This window comes from Fundulus heteroclitus, chromosome 12 (assembly GCF_011125445.2).
Source record: "Fundulus heteroclitus isolate FHET01 chromosome 12, MU-UCD_Fhet_4.1, whole genome shotgun sequence".
NCBI lineage: Eukaryota > Metazoa > Chordata > Actinopteri > Cyprinodontiformes > Fundulidae > Fundulus > Fundulus heteroclitus.
In genome coordinates, this window is record NC_046372.1 from 1,600,318 (window position 1) to 1,615,578 (window position 15,261).

General features: G+C 39.3%; 2 protein-coding genes across 3 annotated transcripts; both read right to left on the minus strand.

The window, feature by feature from the left end:
- Nucleotides 1-1,154: 1,154 nt before the first annotated feature.
- zgc:158398 (TMEM219 domain-containing protein) lies at nucleotides 1,155-5,853 on the minus strand. 2 transcript variants are annotated; one of them, XM_012863585.3, is made up of 8 exons: nucleotides 5,684-5,853; nucleotides 4,748-4,817; nucleotides 4,624-4,669; nucleotides 3,981-4,251; nucleotides 3,797-3,896; nucleotides 2,282-2,423; nucleotides 2,035-2,175; nucleotides 1,155-1,878 (listed from the first exon to the last, which is right to left on the minus strand). In XM_012863585.3, the coding sequence occupies exons 2-8, from the start codon at nucleotides 4,780-4,782 to the stop codon at nucleotides 1,858-1,860; spliced, it is 756 nt and encodes a 251-aa protein (XP_012719039.2). In that variant the 5' UTR covers nucleotides 4,783-4,817; nucleotides 5,684-5,853; the 3' UTR covers nucleotides 1,155-1,857. The 2 variants fall into 2 exon arrangements, with proteins under 2 accessions (XP_012719039.2, XP_012719038.2); XM_012863584.3 differs by having other exon boundaries at nucleotides 4,624-4,817; nucleotides 5,684-5,852.
- Nucleotides 5,854-6,907: 1,054 nt separating this feature from the next.
- Nucleotides 6,908-14,863, minus strand: plbd2 (phospholipase B domain containing 2). Its single transcript, XM_012863568.3, has 12 exons — nucleotides 14,604-14,863; nucleotides 11,804-11,897; nucleotides 11,555-11,713; nucleotides 11,384-11,484; nucleotides 11,071-11,285; nucleotides 10,104-10,198; nucleotides 9,835-9,995; nucleotides 8,874-8,969; nucleotides 8,713-8,784; nucleotides 8,467-8,619; nucleotides 8,227-8,389; nucleotides 6,908-8,099 (listed from the first exon to the last, which is right to left on the minus strand). Exons 1-12 carry the CDS (start codon nucleotides 14,822-14,824, stop codon nucleotides 7,929-7,931), a joined length of 1,701 nt encoding a protein of 566 aa, XP_012719022.2. The 5' UTR covers nucleotides 14,825-14,863; the 3' UTR covers nucleotides 6,908-7,928.
- Between the last annotated feature and the right edge of the window lie 398 nt (nucleotides 14,864-15,261).

A 15,261-nucleotide genomic window follows, 5' to 3' on the forward strand; every position in this document is an offset into this window, starting at 1 on the left:
TTTTTCGTCTCTTTCCTCCTGGTATACTTCCCTTGTTCCTTGCTCCCTCGTTTTATTTATTCTTTCCATTCCTGTACCCATCCTTCCTTCTGTCCCTCCATCTTTAGGATTTGTCTCCCTGCTTTTAACCTTGCTTCCACCACCTGTCCTCCTGCTATTAAACATTATTTACTAGTTTACTTCATAAGTTGTCATGATTTCGGTTTTTGTTTGTTTTGCTTTGGACTTTTCTTAATCACCCCTTCACCTCATCCAATCCCCTCAGTCTCCATCCAGCCACCACTCTGCTCTAGATCAGCTCCACCCAGGGCCGCTGGAACTAATTTTGAACAGGGGGTGCTGTGAAAAAGACCCTATGAGCCTACAGGCCTGATTAAAATACAATAAATAAATGGATTAATATTTACTACTTTATTGTCATGTACACTTCAGTGTACGCAACCAGGGTCTAATGGGGACGTCATCCAAAGCAGCCAGCTTGTATTGACTCGCTGTGCAACTCTGATCTCTCTTGCTTGTTAAATTTTTCAGTGGCTTTACGCCAGTTTGAAAATCCAGCATTTAAAACTGGATGTTGGCTGGAAGGGCCAACATCCAGCCAACCTGGCCTGCCGGTGCAACCATAGACACAATATAAGAGTAGACCCTGCATCGACCGCTTTCGCCTATGGGCGCTGATGAGATTTGGGGGTGCCATCTTCGGGAGGTCAACAGCTCTGCTCAGTGTAATGTGTTGAGGTGGCACAGAATCAATTTGAATTGACTATAATTCCCTGAATATTAAACTAATTTTCATGTTTTTTTTTTGCTATTAATCTTAACCCGCAGGTTGAGGTAGCAGGTCGACCGCCCCAAGATGGCGGCCGTAATTTCGGAGTGAGGAGACTTCCTCACTCATCATTTCAATAAACTTAAAAAAAAAAAAAAACATAACTGCATTGGTTGAATATCGAGTTTATACTTGTAAACATTACAAGAGTGGCTTATGAAATATAGAGAATTAATTTAAAATGGTTCTTAGAGTGGGAACAAAACCTCCTCTACAAGACAACTTCATTTTGTTCCCATTAAAGTTGAAACGTCCAAGGGGCAACATGACCATACCCGTTCTACCACAGCGATCTTTAATTAAGAGGCATTACTCAGAAGCGAAGCATGTTAGAGAAGAATTTAATAACCACTGGTAGAAACAGACTGAAAACTGAATCAAGAACAAATTTTGGTGACCAGCTACAATATATTTTCCTCTGAAGACAAGACTTAAAAGTGCTGAGTTTGGATTATTGTATCGTATAATACGGTTTAGTAAAACTGGCAAAAGTTGACCAGGGTAATTATTAGTACAAATAATTTTATGTCTGCATTTAACGCAATCATTAAAGAAAAGGCTCACAAATAGAAGTTGTACACATGTTTTGGAGACAAATATCACAGAAATAGGCACTTTGTACAATTATTCAATCATATAGTGATATCAAAAACACATCAGATGACTCAAATAGCACATGTGGCGTATCAGAGGAGCTATCTCTACTACACCACAGTTGCAACTCGTCCTTTTTTTTCCTAACAGGTACACATTCACATAGCTTGGGCACCTGTGTGAAATTTTTTAACACTCATTCAAAAGAGATTAAAATATTTTAAACTTGCAGTCGTGTATGAGTTAAGCTTGAAAATTGTCAAAGCTTTTATGTAAATACTTTATTTAGGACATAGGGGCATTGTTTTCACAAGTTGAGCAGCAATAACAGTGCAATGCAAACTACACTATGTAAACTGGTGTGTTGCCAAAGTATTCGCATGTTTTGTTGTTCCATCCACCAACACATCTCTTCACTGAACAATACAAGTTCTTCAGCTTTCAATCAAAGGTTCCTGTAGAAAAATAAATGAAAATACAATTTAAAAAAAAGTTACGTTAGGTTAAACAGTCGCTACTCCCCTATATAGTATGTTCCATGCGACCAAAACAGACAACTGATTTTAACGTCAAAGTGATCAAAACTGAGGATCATTAGAAAAGCAACTCACATTTTGGGAGTCTTCCACTTTTAGAAAGTCCCGACGTGTGATATTATTTTTCAGGCTTGCAGCTACACAGAGAATCAAACAAACACCAAGCAGACACACGGCAACTTCCACCAGATGTTGCGCTGCCACCCTTTGCTCTTCCTAAAAAAAAAAAAAAAAAAACACAAATTGGAGAATGCTTAAAAGGGAGGAATGTAAAATTGAAGCATATCAAGGCAGAATGTTCTTAAAGAGTGACACTCCATACCAGGGTCAACATGACCGTCAATGCAGGGTCGCTCTTAAAGTGCAAGCTGTAGCAGGTTTGAGAGGACGCTGGCAGCTGTTTGGTCACTTCCACAGGAATGTTGGTAATATTTGTCTCTGATGCAGAGCACTCAAGGTGGAACCTTTTTTAAATATGAAAGTGTACATTCACAAAAAAAATTAAACAAAAATGTAGTCATTAAAAATGTATTATTGACACAGACGGTGAAGATGTATAAAAAGATTTTAAATAATTTCATCCTTATACCAAAACTTTATGCTGAGTACAAAATAACAACAAGCTTTTAACTTGTATACATTTAGTTAGTAGAAAATATTTTTTGGCACCTGTGCGGTTTTGGCCATGGTTGAAGGTTGATTTGTGCTTTCTTGTCAAAAAATGTCCTACTTAAAGATTCAATGAGGACCTTTATTTTAAGATGGGCTTATCTAAAATTATCTGGTATTTCAAGGCGTTCATGATGCCATGCATTGCAACAACGTTCCCAGGGCTTTGGGTAGAGAAACAAAGCATCACGTGTCTTCTGCCATATTAACAGTGGATGACAGCTTTCCCACAACACATTCATCTTTTTGACCCTAGTGAAGTATTTGTAGCACAAAAGCTCTGTTTTAGCTTAATTTTACAACTAAAGTCGAAGTAGCTGTTAGAAAACTGCATGTTTACGTTTGTGATGAGAGGACAGAAAATCCCTTTTGCCTGGTATCACTCCCAAACAACCAAGAACTGTCAAAGAGACTTGGATCTCTATAGTCCACTTTTTGATGCAGTTTTCTAACAGTGAGCTTTCAATATCTTTTTAAAGCTTCCTCCTCACTGTATGTGGTAACAAGATAAACCCAGACGGAGGAGACGCTTGATGTGTCTCAATAACCCTGGTTAACATATTTGCGTCCGTTGCGTGCCCTGCTGAATGCTCTTCTCTCTTTGGCTCTAGTCAGGTGGCGATTGCTGTACTTGATGCATTGAAAAACAGCCTTATTGATTTCAGTTCAAGTGTTTTAAACTTTTATATTATTGCTACGGCTACAGACATGGCCAAATTTAGGTGAGTCGCTAAATTCTTCTAGCCACTGCCCGACTTATAGCGATGGACACACCTCTGCCTTTCTGGAAGGGCATGTTTCCTTATCTTTCCCATTTTGAAGAGCATCACATTTATACCCTAGGGAAATAGGAAGTCATGGATCACATAATAAAATCCCTGGGATGCTTTGATCAGTTTAAGGCATTTAAGTATAAATTGTAAACAAGGTTTAGATACAATAAATTCATAAAAAGAGAACCAAGAAGTGTAACGCCAGAGATTTTCTTAAAACATTCAGTCATTAATGTGAGATTTCTTTCCCACTGAATAAATGTACTCAAGTTAAATGCTTGATTTTTCTAACATTTTCAGTGCGAACCTATGTTATATAGTAACAGGAGTGCCAATAAATATGGATGGGGCTATTAAAAAATATAGATAGCAAATAAACACATCAATAAACTTACAGAGTCAAGGGCAGGATGTTTGCTGGCGCACTTATAGTGAGGCATATGTGTTTACTGTCTTCAGATAAAATCTCCAGTGCCAAATTAACAGGTTCTTTGTCTAGAAAATGAAATAAAAGAATGTTAAGGAAATAAGGAAAGCTTGTCCATAAAAAATTATTAGATAAAAAAAAAAAAAAATCACCTCCAAGATTAAGCTGACTGGCTGTTAATGTAGTAAATAAACCAATGTCTTTCAGCATGGCACTTGGTGAGGAGGAAGTCACAGTCAGAGGAACATGGAGCTGCACAACAGTGACAGAAGAGGGATGTCTTGTTGTATTTACTGATGTTTTTTGGTCCGTTTTCTGTGTTGAACTCAGTGGAGGAATTGAGGATGTGTAGAATGCAGCACTTGCATTTTCCTTCTCACACAAGTGAAACTGGGAGAAGGATGAAAGTAAAGTGTTCCAGTCCTTGAAGAAGAATGAATGAAAATAAATGTCAGTGTGAAACATCGTCCAACCCTGGAATAACTGATTAGGAATAATTTTAAAAAAGGTTAGTTGTAAATCATAATACTATTCAATGACTATTATAACGATAATGGCAAACAACATAGCATCACATCTGGAACAACTTAACTAAGTAAAATATAAACAAAAGAACTAATAGTTAAGCAAAACATTATTAAACAGCACTGTACTAAAAAGTATCTTACTGCAATACTTATTTGGGCGAACACCCTTTCATGACTGCATGCATACATTCAATCTTGTTGGATTTGTGGGTTAAAATAACACTTGACATTACGTGTTCAGCGTAAATCAAAATAAATGAGACCTTACCTGTGCTATGTCAGGGTTAGGTAGTGTGTGAGAGTAGTTGTAAGAGCTGAGGACCATGAATGACAACGCTAGAGTTAAAAGGCACAGGAAGAACGTTGCCCCTGGAGGGTTTTGGGACACGTACTCTTTGACGTTAGAGCCTCGCTGCCAGCAACTCATCCTCAGGCTTCCATGCACAACTGGGATGGTTGAAGCTGCAAACAGAAAAGTATGAAGCCATTACTACTAAAGCAGTTTTAACTATCGTTTCTCCCCCACTGTATCTTTTGTCCATCACTCAGGTGTTTTATTCAAGATAGGGGTGAATATAACTGGTTTGACAAAACTATTGGGTTGATTAGGGTAATCCCCGCTTGGTGCTTACCTTCCTAAACCTAAATTATGTAAGTCACATAATGTGTTGCATGTCAAACAACCAGTGGACACATCCAGTGGTGGTTATTTCTATAATGGTGCCTGGTTAAGACTTCTGTACCGATTTAAATAGACACGCTTTTTTCTTACATGTAAGCTAGTTTGCCAGTATTCAGCAATAAGGAAGGAACACTTACTTAGGTAATAGGAAACCTGTTCAGAGCACAACTGACTATATTTTATTATATGATTGTTGCAACCCCCCTCCCAGTGCCGCCCTGGGCAACTGCCCATTTAGCCCATGTCAAAAAAAAAAACACACTGAACACATCCTAAATCAGCAAACAGAAGGCCAACTACATTAAGTTGGCTTTAAATACAGCACACAAATAAACTGAAAGGAATTAAATGTAATTTAAGCGTCAGTATGTGAAGGCAAGAAGTGTTATGCTTAAAAAGTAAACAGCTAAAGTGTATGGTTTATCTTTGTAGCTGAAAATCTATACTAAAAAGTATAATGGCATTAGTTAGACCTGCTCTAATGCTGTTCTATACTAGAAACATTTTATTTCAAACTGCGTCATGAATATATTATCTTTATCTACGGGAGACGTGTCCTACTTGCCATAACACTCAACAACTTCAAGCAGTACGGTCAGTGTTTATAGTGTTGCTAGCTAGGTAGCTACGCACGACACTTGCATACCTTGAAACGACGTACTTTCAGATCATCTCAGATATCCTGAACTCAGGTTGAAAAGCATGTTAGACAGTGGATCAAAAGTTTCTCTAGTTAGTTTAGGTTGTAGTATCGGCACAGCGGAAAGGACAGCGCAAGCATAATCACGACAGCTGTTGTCAGTTTACGACACATTACCATGACGACTAACGATTAAGTCATATGACATGTGTCGACCGGTCTGACCGAGTTGATTCCAAACATAATTGTATTTAGCAACAATATGTAAATTGCCAAATAGAATAGTCTTCGGTGTGTCAGCCAGTACCGCATAGAAATTCTATTATATAACACTGATCTCAACTAAAAGATTTAGAGTCACACCTCAAAATGTGTGTGTATATATATATATATATATATATATATATATATATATATATATATATATATATATATATATATATATATATATCAAATCAGAAACCGAAGCCAAGAATGATAATTTCAAGTGTTTATTTGAGTTAAATTTGATGCTTAGAACATACAGCCATAATAAGACATTACATTTTCAGAAACTTTGAATATTACAACAGAAAACAGTTTCTTGTCGATAATTACATTACAACCATGCTATCGCGAACAAATACTGTTGTTTACAGCAGACAGTCATTGGCACCCTCCATAAGGAGGATAAGCCACCAAAGGTCTTCGTTAAAGAAGCTTGCTCTTCGTAGATTGCTGTATCCAAGCATTAATGGAAGGTTGAGCGGAAGGAAAAACTGGATTGTGAATCAAAGCTAGTACTAGAGTACGCAAAGTGTGGACTGAGGCTGGAGTCACTGCTTCAAGAGCCACCACATCCAATGTTAAGCTACTCCTGAAACGTAGTCTTTCCTGGGATTAGAACAAAAGGAACTGGAACGTTGCTGAGTGGTCAAGAGTCCTGCTTTCAGATGAAAGTAAGTCGCGCATTTCATTTTGGAAATTAAATCCCAGATTTTAGGGGACAGGGTGGAGAAGAACTGAATCCAAGTTGTTGGGAGTCTGATGTTTCCACACTGTGACAATTTGAGGTGCCATGTCATCCGCTGGTGTCGGTCCACTGTGTTTTATGAAGTCTTACCCCAGCACAGCCATCTACCAGAATAGTTTAGCACTTCCTGCTTCAAACCTGCTGACAGAATTTTTGGCGATGCTGATTTCATTTTGCAAGACTGTGCACCTGCTCACACTGCCAAAAGTACCAAAACATAGTATCAGAGTACTTTATTGTCCAGCACTGACCTTAACCCAATAGAGAATTTATGGAGTGATGTCCAGAGGAAAATAAAAGACAGACAATAACCCTCATAGTGCCGCCCTGATGCAGCAAATCACGTAAACAACTCCCTCAGCGAATATAATGTGTATTACATGATGAACATGCTTTTCAGTTGGCAGATGTTTCTGTATGAAAAATCCTGCTGTGTTTTAAAGGGTCTCAAAACAGTATTCCAGTTTTGTACAATAATAAGCCCTGGGTTTTCCTGAGCTCTAAGCCATCCATATATAGTTTCTAACTACTCATTCTTACATATGTGCCTGGGTGGGGGAGGGGTCATAATGTACAGATCACCAGTTCATCAGATGACAACATAAACACTCACAGGAAACAACTATCCACTGACCCACAGCGGCGATTTAGAGACCAATTAACCTAAAAATACATATTTTTGGAGTGTGTTAGGAAAGCTGGAGAACCCTCTCATCCACAGGCAGAACATGCAAACTCCTTGTAGGCAGACCCCAGGCTGGGAATCAAACCCAGGACCTTCTGGTACCAAGGCGATAACGCAAAATGAAAAGAAACAGACCGCTAAAAATCACTCTGCTTAATGACTTTAGGAGTTTTACCTTTTAAATTTAGTTATGGAAATAAAGTCGTTGATGAGATCCTAATTTAGTGACACCCACCTGTATATTGACTAAACCTTGTATGCATAAATACACAGAATAAAATCAAAGCATTGTTTATTTGAAAAATATGTAAACAAAGTTTTTTTCATTGTAAAAATTACTCAACACTGTAATCATATTTAAAATATTACTGCGATATTATAATTAGCTTGTTTCAATAGAAGTACAGATCTGTTAAGTAGATCAACAAAACACAAAGACAGAAAATAAAAATCAAATGTCAACACTGCTACATAAAGGTTCCTGGTTCTCGTACATTATTTCCCTTTGTCATAGCCCTAAAACATGCTACAATGGTACTTATTATAATCAACAATTAGGGTGCCCAGGTGACTTTTATAGGCTTGAAAGCCCACACATCAGGGTGTCCCATGTGGACCAAGTCTTCATAAGGGGAAGCGCTCCACTGGAAAGGCGGCACCTGGTCCCAGGTGGGCCCACTGACTGCCAGCATGCCATACTCTCTGAACATTTCGTAGGACGTCAGCTACATGGGAACACAGGAAAATTCATCAAACACAGATAACCATGTCATTTCAACCTAACAGAAACACTGGATATGCAAACATGCGGACAAAGAAGAAGTGAGATTTAAGGAAAAATGAGAGAGAGACCTTCATGTCTGTTCCTCCATGTGGTCTCTGCTTTAAGGCGCCAAACGGATATGTGCCATTAGCTGGGTTCAGGTCTGAACGGGCCGAGATCGCGTTCTCCCCATTCTGAGGTGGATCACATCCATCACACTTCGACAATGGGTCTTCTTTAAAGTTATTGTACCTGAAGGGACTCGTACATTTAGTTGCATTCGATTCATTAGCAAATGAAAGCATGAAACTGGGGGTTTGCAAACTTGCCTCATAAGGCGCACCATGGAGTCCAGATCTATGACATGAGTCTGGTCTCTCCTGAATATCTGAGCCCGAGGATTCTGATCCAGAGAGAACCAAGGGCCGAACTGCTCCACCAGCTTATTGCAGCCGCTAGCATTAAATATCTCCACATAGTACCTACAGATGAGCAGATATGGACATAAATCAGAACGAAAACGACACTAAACTCATATGTAGATGTTGCCGAATGCTTCCTGAGTGGATGCTTACGGTATGTTGAAACTAGCCCAGTAGCCGTTCTTCAGCAGCTCCTGGGTCTTATCTCTGTAAACAATAAGCCCCCTGCCGAATTGGAAGAACAACAGAGCTAATTTTAAATGGATCCGCTGGAATCTGATTTACCTGGATAAAAAAAAACAAAAACAACTTACGGAATCTGCTCCAGCACAACAAAGAGGCCGTCTTTAATGTCAGTCTGTCCTGGAGTGAAGTGGTTATAGTCCACAATCATCCACTGGTTGTTGTACCTATGAACAGAGAAGACAGAGTGGAATGTACACAGACCTTCGACCAAACAGGCTTTAAAGATTGCCATTTATTTACTTTAGGCCTGTGTGATTGATCTTCAGCTAATTGCTTCAGCATTTCACAGAAAACACTCGTGATTAGCCTGACCTCTCAAGACTCATGTGACTTCCACATCACAATCAGCCGTTTTGACATGATAATGTGCTTATTTAATTTTTAGGATTTATAAAAAGTACTCTGTGCCATCAATCAAATGTAAATTAAACTTTGCAGCATGGATATGCACGTAGGACCTATGAGAGACCTTTGGGCTGTTATAGAGTGGCAAAAGTGCCGCAATTTCATTAAAATGTCTACATAAATTCAATAAATTCATCACCAGTTACTTGAATAATTTAATTTGCTACCACACTGTAGCAGGAAATACCCGTTACTATGCCTCTTCACATTGTTAGGATCTGATTGGTTAACCTGCACAACCTGTCTGCTTTAGACCAATTACAATGATCAGAGCAGTGTTAGCTCGGCCCAGGCACTTTGATGGTAAGGACGAATAAAATAATTAGCTAAATAGTAGAAGGTTTTTATGTGCCTTTACCACAAAATCTGCATATTTTAGGAGTTGCACATTTAATTAATTATACATTTAGCTAGCCCTTTGTATTATCTATAGAAATGTGACACTTTTGGACCCCAATACTATGACGTCACAGAGTGGTGTCAACTCGTTTCTCTGTAAAGGGTTACACTCCTTCAGCTTGAGGTAAAATTAGAACTGAAACTGACTGCAAACCACATTTTTTATCATACAAGCCTCCTTCTTAGAACATAAAAAGGATGTTTTCTTTAGTTTGTAAGACTCACGTTCCGCTGTTGTACTTGCTGAAGATCTCTGCCCAGTCCTTGGCTGTGGTGGCCAACCGATTAGCGACGATGTTCCGCAGCCACTCCATCACCGTTCCCGTCGGCTGAACAAACTTCCAGAGAGCAGGGTTGCTGTTGCCAATGGTGGTTTCCAGCGTAACCTGCAGGCACAAGACGCATTTAAAAGACAATACGTTTAAAATAAAAAATTCGTAAACACTAGGAAGTTTAAGTCAGAAACCAATTTTATCGTTACTGATAGATCTCACCAAGCCGCTGCTCAGGATGTAAAAGTCATCTCCAGAAAAGATGGATCCAGGGTATGACGAGAAGGCCTGAGTTGCTCCAGGAAGAGAGTAATTGTCTTTGAAAAACAAACAAAAAACCCATGACAGAAGTTTCATACCCTTCCTTGAAAGGACACATGCTTTTAAAGTTTTGCTGTCTGTCTATTCCCTCTCGCAACTGCAACCTGTCTGGCAGAGACCTGAGCTAGCCAGCGCATGAAGGCATGGGTTCTTTGTTGAGAGCGACTTAAACCTTTGAGATCGCTGAGCGGACTGGACCGGGCCACCGAACCGGGCCACCTTCGTGAACACTGGGAAAAATCATCCTGATGGCCAGGCCGCCCCTTACATTATTGACCAACTAAAAGGCTCTCTTTTTCCGCTAAAATAATTACTATTGACTGAAACATCAAACATCTCCGTTCAAAATAACATTTTATTTCTATACAATATTAAATAACAAAATAATATTTCTAACTTTCTTGCCTCAGAAGACATTTCGCTTCTTAAAAAAAACCTGAAGTCCTAACATTTAGCTTTTTTTTCTCTTCCCCCATGCGTGTGGAACTGGCACAATGCACCTTTAATGTCTCTTTGGCAATTTGGTGTAAGTTGTGCTGCTTTTAAAGTGGTTGCAAATAAAGTTGACTTGGCAAATAAAAGTTTTTATTCCTTTATTTATTGCACACTACCATAATATTTTTTACACCATATTGCGGCACTTTTGGACTTTCAAATAAGGGAACCCTGCCATGTCCAACACTAGAGTCAGCACATTTAACATCTACTATTTTCAACTTAATATGCTGATTCAACTCACACATAAAAAAAAAATCTTTTTTTTTTACATAGAGCAACATTGTCGTTTACATTAACTACTCACTTCTTTGAGACCATTTGAGAGGCTTAAGCAACAACGACCACAATGAAAATGCGTTTTTATACCCACCTAAAGGGGAAGCTTTGAAGGCGAAGACGTACTTCTTCATAACGCGTAGCATGGCCTGGTAAGTGTTCCAGGTGTCGTGTGACACCAGCAGATCTTTATTGTTCGGCAGCAGCTTAATGAGCGCGGAGCAGGAACCGGAACCAAGGGGTTGGGTTTTACTGGATTTGTTCAGCGCTGACTCCAGGTCTTCAAGATCTCCACCCATTTGGAAAAGACTGGTTGTGAGGAATAGAAGCGTGAGAAAGCACCAACATGAAAAGTGGATCTTCTTGGCACAGGTTTTGAGCAGTCAGAACTAAAGCGAAGAACTTACATGAAGCCAAACGGGTTGAGGGAGAAGCCACCTGTGGGAAAGTCCAGCTGGTCATTGTAGCCGTCTTCAAGACCTTTAAGCTGCAGCAGCGTCAGCCGCACCTGGAAAAACACAGACAACTCCTCGAAAAAAGCGCAACGACAGGAAGGCTGCAAATGTTAAAATATTTACCTGGTACCAGTAGGGTGAGGTCGGCTGCTTCTCCACTTGCTCCTGAACCCATTGAAGGTTGGCTGAGATAAAAGCTTTAAGGCGCTCACAGTAGCCGGATTCAGACCCGAAAGGCCCACAGTAGCCCATCACTGTGTTCATCCAGTGTTTAAAAATGAGCTGAAACATTCACATACAAAATCCTTGAGTACAGAAAAAACCCCTAATCAAAATAATTGACCTTTTTGTCAGAAAGAGAGCCAAGCTTACCCCAGATGTGACCGCAGCCTCGACTGCCCCAGCAGCATAGGCTTGGATGCTGTCATTGTACCGGCTGCTGGTGGTGATCTCCAAGAAGGACCAACTGACAAGAGAGCATAACACAATGAAGGCAAAAATAACTCAACAAAGGGCAGCAAAATGTCTGTGTATGCTAATCTAGGAGCGCCTCCTTGGTAGGGCTAAACAATTAATCGCATTTTCAATATAATCGCGATTTAGAAAAACGCAATTTCCAAATCGCAGAGTCTGCAATTTTTGGCTATGTAACAATTAGGGAATTAGACGTGTCCATTAGGTGTTGGTAAAATGTTTAAAGTGGGTTTGCTCCACATGGAAGGGAAGACAGTTGCAGCAGTGACATAATCTAATTGTATTACTTGTTTTAGTTTATATAATCATACATAGCATTAAGTACAGGTCAATCAATTTAATACATAGACTTGCTTGTTGGTTGCACTTTATGTTCAACAAGGATTGATGTCCAAATCAACTAAAAGCTGTTCTCTTGAATAATATTCTGATTAATAGAAACATTAAAAGTTCTTGTTTTGAATAGTCCTTGTTTACAAACGCCTTTATTTAGACGTCATTTTTGTTGCTTGTGGTTAATGCAGAGAAAAGTCAAAATTGCAATTTTGGTTGAAATATATTGTAGGCAGAACGCGATCATTTCTGCTCTGAGTTTAGATGCTGCGGGTCTTTTAGCAACTAATCTGCACAGCGAGGAAACAAAATGATTTGTTTGTATATTAAATTAAACTGGAAAAAAAAAAAAAAAAAAAAAAAAAAAAAAAAAAAAAAAAAAAAAAGTGGCTGCACAGTGGCGCAGTGGGTAGCGCTGTTGCCTTGCAGCAAGAAGGTCCTGGGTTCGAGTACACCCCTGGGTCTTTCTGCATGGAGTTTGCATGTTCTCCCTGTGCATGCGTGGGTTCTCTCCGGGTACTCCGGCTTCCTCCCACAGTCCAAAAACATGACTGTTAGGTTAATTGGCTTCTCCAAATTGTCCTTAGTGTGAGTGTGTGCGTGAATGGTTGTTTGTCCTGTTTGTCTCTCTGTGTTGCCCTGCGATAGACTGGCGACCTGTCCAGGGTCTACCCTGCCTCTCGCCCAGTGAACGCTGGAGATAGGCACCAGCACCCCCCGTGACCCCATGAGGGATAAAGCGGTTTAGAAAATGGATGGATGGAAAAAAAAAAAAAAAAAAAAAAAAAAAAAAAAAAAAAAAAAAAAAAAAAAAAATCGCATTAAATCGCAATATTAAGAAAAAAAATAAAAAAATAATCGCAATTAGATTATTTTCCAAAATCGTTCAGCCCTACTCCTTGGCCGGCCCCTCTTGCAAAAGAGAGCCTCTTGGTAAGAAATATCAAAACCTATTCAGTAGATATCCGTTGTCCAGTCTGCCTTTAATATTAGCTTCCCCTTTTAAGCAATTTTTGAGATATATGGGATTTCTTTTCATTGTTATGCAGATGACGTACAGATTTATATCCCGCTAAAGAAACCCGACTCCACCTCTCTTTAGTGTCTGTTTTTATGTTTGGGAGACTTGACAGCCTGGATGGCCCTAAATATCTTAAGACTAAATGAAGAAAGGACAGAGGTCGTGATTTCTGGTCGTTTTGCTGAAGACTCCCTGACTGATGGTGGCTCCTTGGCCCAGTACTTCAGGCCTATTATTACAAATTTAGGGGTAAAGATAGACGCTGAACTTAAGTTGGAAACCCACGTTAGAGCTGTCGTAAAATCCATATTTTTTCACTTGAGGCAGCCTATTCTTTGTAATCTGCATTTTGAAACAGTAATCCATGCCTTTTTAAACCATTCGGCTAGATTACTGAAATGCACTTTTATAAGGGAGTCAGTGGTTTGTGCATTTCCCAGCTTCATGGGTACAAAATGCTGCTGCACGTCTCCTAACAGGTACAGGGAAATTTCCCCTGTTTTAGCCTCACTACATTGGCTGCCAGTACATTTTAGGATTCATTTTAAAATCCTTTTATTTGCTTTTAAAGCTCTTAATAACCTTGCCCCACCTTACCTATCTGAGCTGCTACATCCCTACACACCCTGCCGTTCCCTTACTGGATTTTGTATACCATTTTACTTATTGTTTCATGAGTGAGCATTTGTATTTTATGATTGTGTATAGCACTTTGGTCCTCTTAGTGTTTAAAGTGCTTTATAGATAAAATTGGTATGATCATTTCAAACTAGTTCTAGTAAACAACATGTTTAAGAAGAATTAATTTATTGATTTTCAAACACCTCAAATGTGACCTTTGACTTTTTCAAGTACAAAGAGCCTCAAAGCTCCTAAATTCAAGGGATCACGTAATCTTTCGTCACATTAGAAGAAAAAAAAATCTTTACACACTTTATTGTTGTAAGCCCAGGTTAAAGACACAGCTTTAACCATAAATAAAGTTTGACGAGGACAATTGCTTTAGGATAAGATAGTTTGAATCCATTATGTACCCTTTGGATCAATTATTGCATGTAGGGTTGAATTTAGATTTACAGTCTAAAACACTGAAAGAAAAGGTTCAGAGGTGGACTTTGGTCCACTTTCAATCAGATGAGAAGATAAGCTGATTTAAGGCGAGGGTACATCTGACCCATTTCTTAATTCTCACTGATTGCCAGAATTTATGCCAAAAACGTTAAGGTTTCCACTTTTCTCCAAGTAATTTTTTTCAGCAAAATGCGGATTTACTTGATCGTATCAAAGTCTTTAAAAGTTTTCTTCCTAAAAACGGTCTGACTTGACATGCATGTTTGAACTCACCCTGTTTTTTCGATGCCGTCCGTGAAGTTTGCCCAGGCAACGAAATCTTCTCGATAACCTTCGACGACAGACAGCTGTCCGCTTTGTTCGTCTATGATGGCCGTTTGGATTTCGCCTCCAGCGGAAGCACAAAAGCAGCACAATGCCGCCAAAATCCCAAAGAAGCTCAAGATCTTTGGGGGAGTTTTAGAGACGAACACCTTGTTGTGCAGCGGCGCCATGTTTCAGGTCAACAAGTCATATGACATCCAGCGACGACGACGCGTCGTCACGTGACTCTCCCGGAACGTTCCCGTTCCAAAACAAAAGTCGGCACCGGATCCGGATCTTTCGGCGTCGCCTGTGAAAACGAGCCGGCTCTTTCGGCTACCAAGTAGTTCCTTATTTACTGTCGCTACAGCTGAATTAATGGATATATGTAGGCTAATACTGTACGATAAAAGGCAAAAAGGATCGAGTGACAAACCGTTTGACATTAGAACTAACAAAACAATAAAACAAGATAAAATGATACAACAGATAATTAAATGACGGATTCAAAAAAAAGAACGAAGAACATTTTATAAAAGTGATCCAAAGAGAATGGCTGAAAAAAAAAAAAAAAAAAAATTGAGAAAATGATAGAACAATGAGACAAAAAGACTAGCAACAGATTGAA

Excerpts from the sequence above, each read along its gene's own strand:
- zgc:158398 (XM_012863584.3), bottom strand. The coding sequence starts at position 4,782 with ATGAGTTGCTGGCAGCGAGGCTCTAACGTCAAAGAGTACGTGTCCCAA. Across the intron at positions 2,424-3,796 it reads AACATCCTGCCCTTGACTCT|GTTCCACCTTGAGTGCTCTG; the intron begins GTAAGTTTATTG and ends TATTTAAAAAAG. Across the intron at positions 2,176-2,281 it reads TGACGGTCATGTTGACCCTG|GAAGAGCAAAGGGTGGCAGC; the intron begins GTATGGAGTGTC and ends TTTTTTTTTTAG.
- plbd2 (XM_012863568.3), bottom strand. The coding sequence starts at position 14,824 with ATGGCGCCGCTGCACAACAAGGTGTTCGTCTCTAAAACTCCCCCAAAG. Across the intron at positions 11,286-11,383 it reads CTCAACCCGTTTGGCTTCAT|TCTTTTCCAAATGGGTGGAG; the intron begins GTAAGTTCTTCG and ends CCTCACAACCAG. Across the intron at positions 10,199-11,070 it reads CTTCAAAGCTTCCCCTTTAG|ACAATTACTCTCTTCCTGGA; the intron begins GTGGGTATAAAA and ends TGTTTTTCAAAG.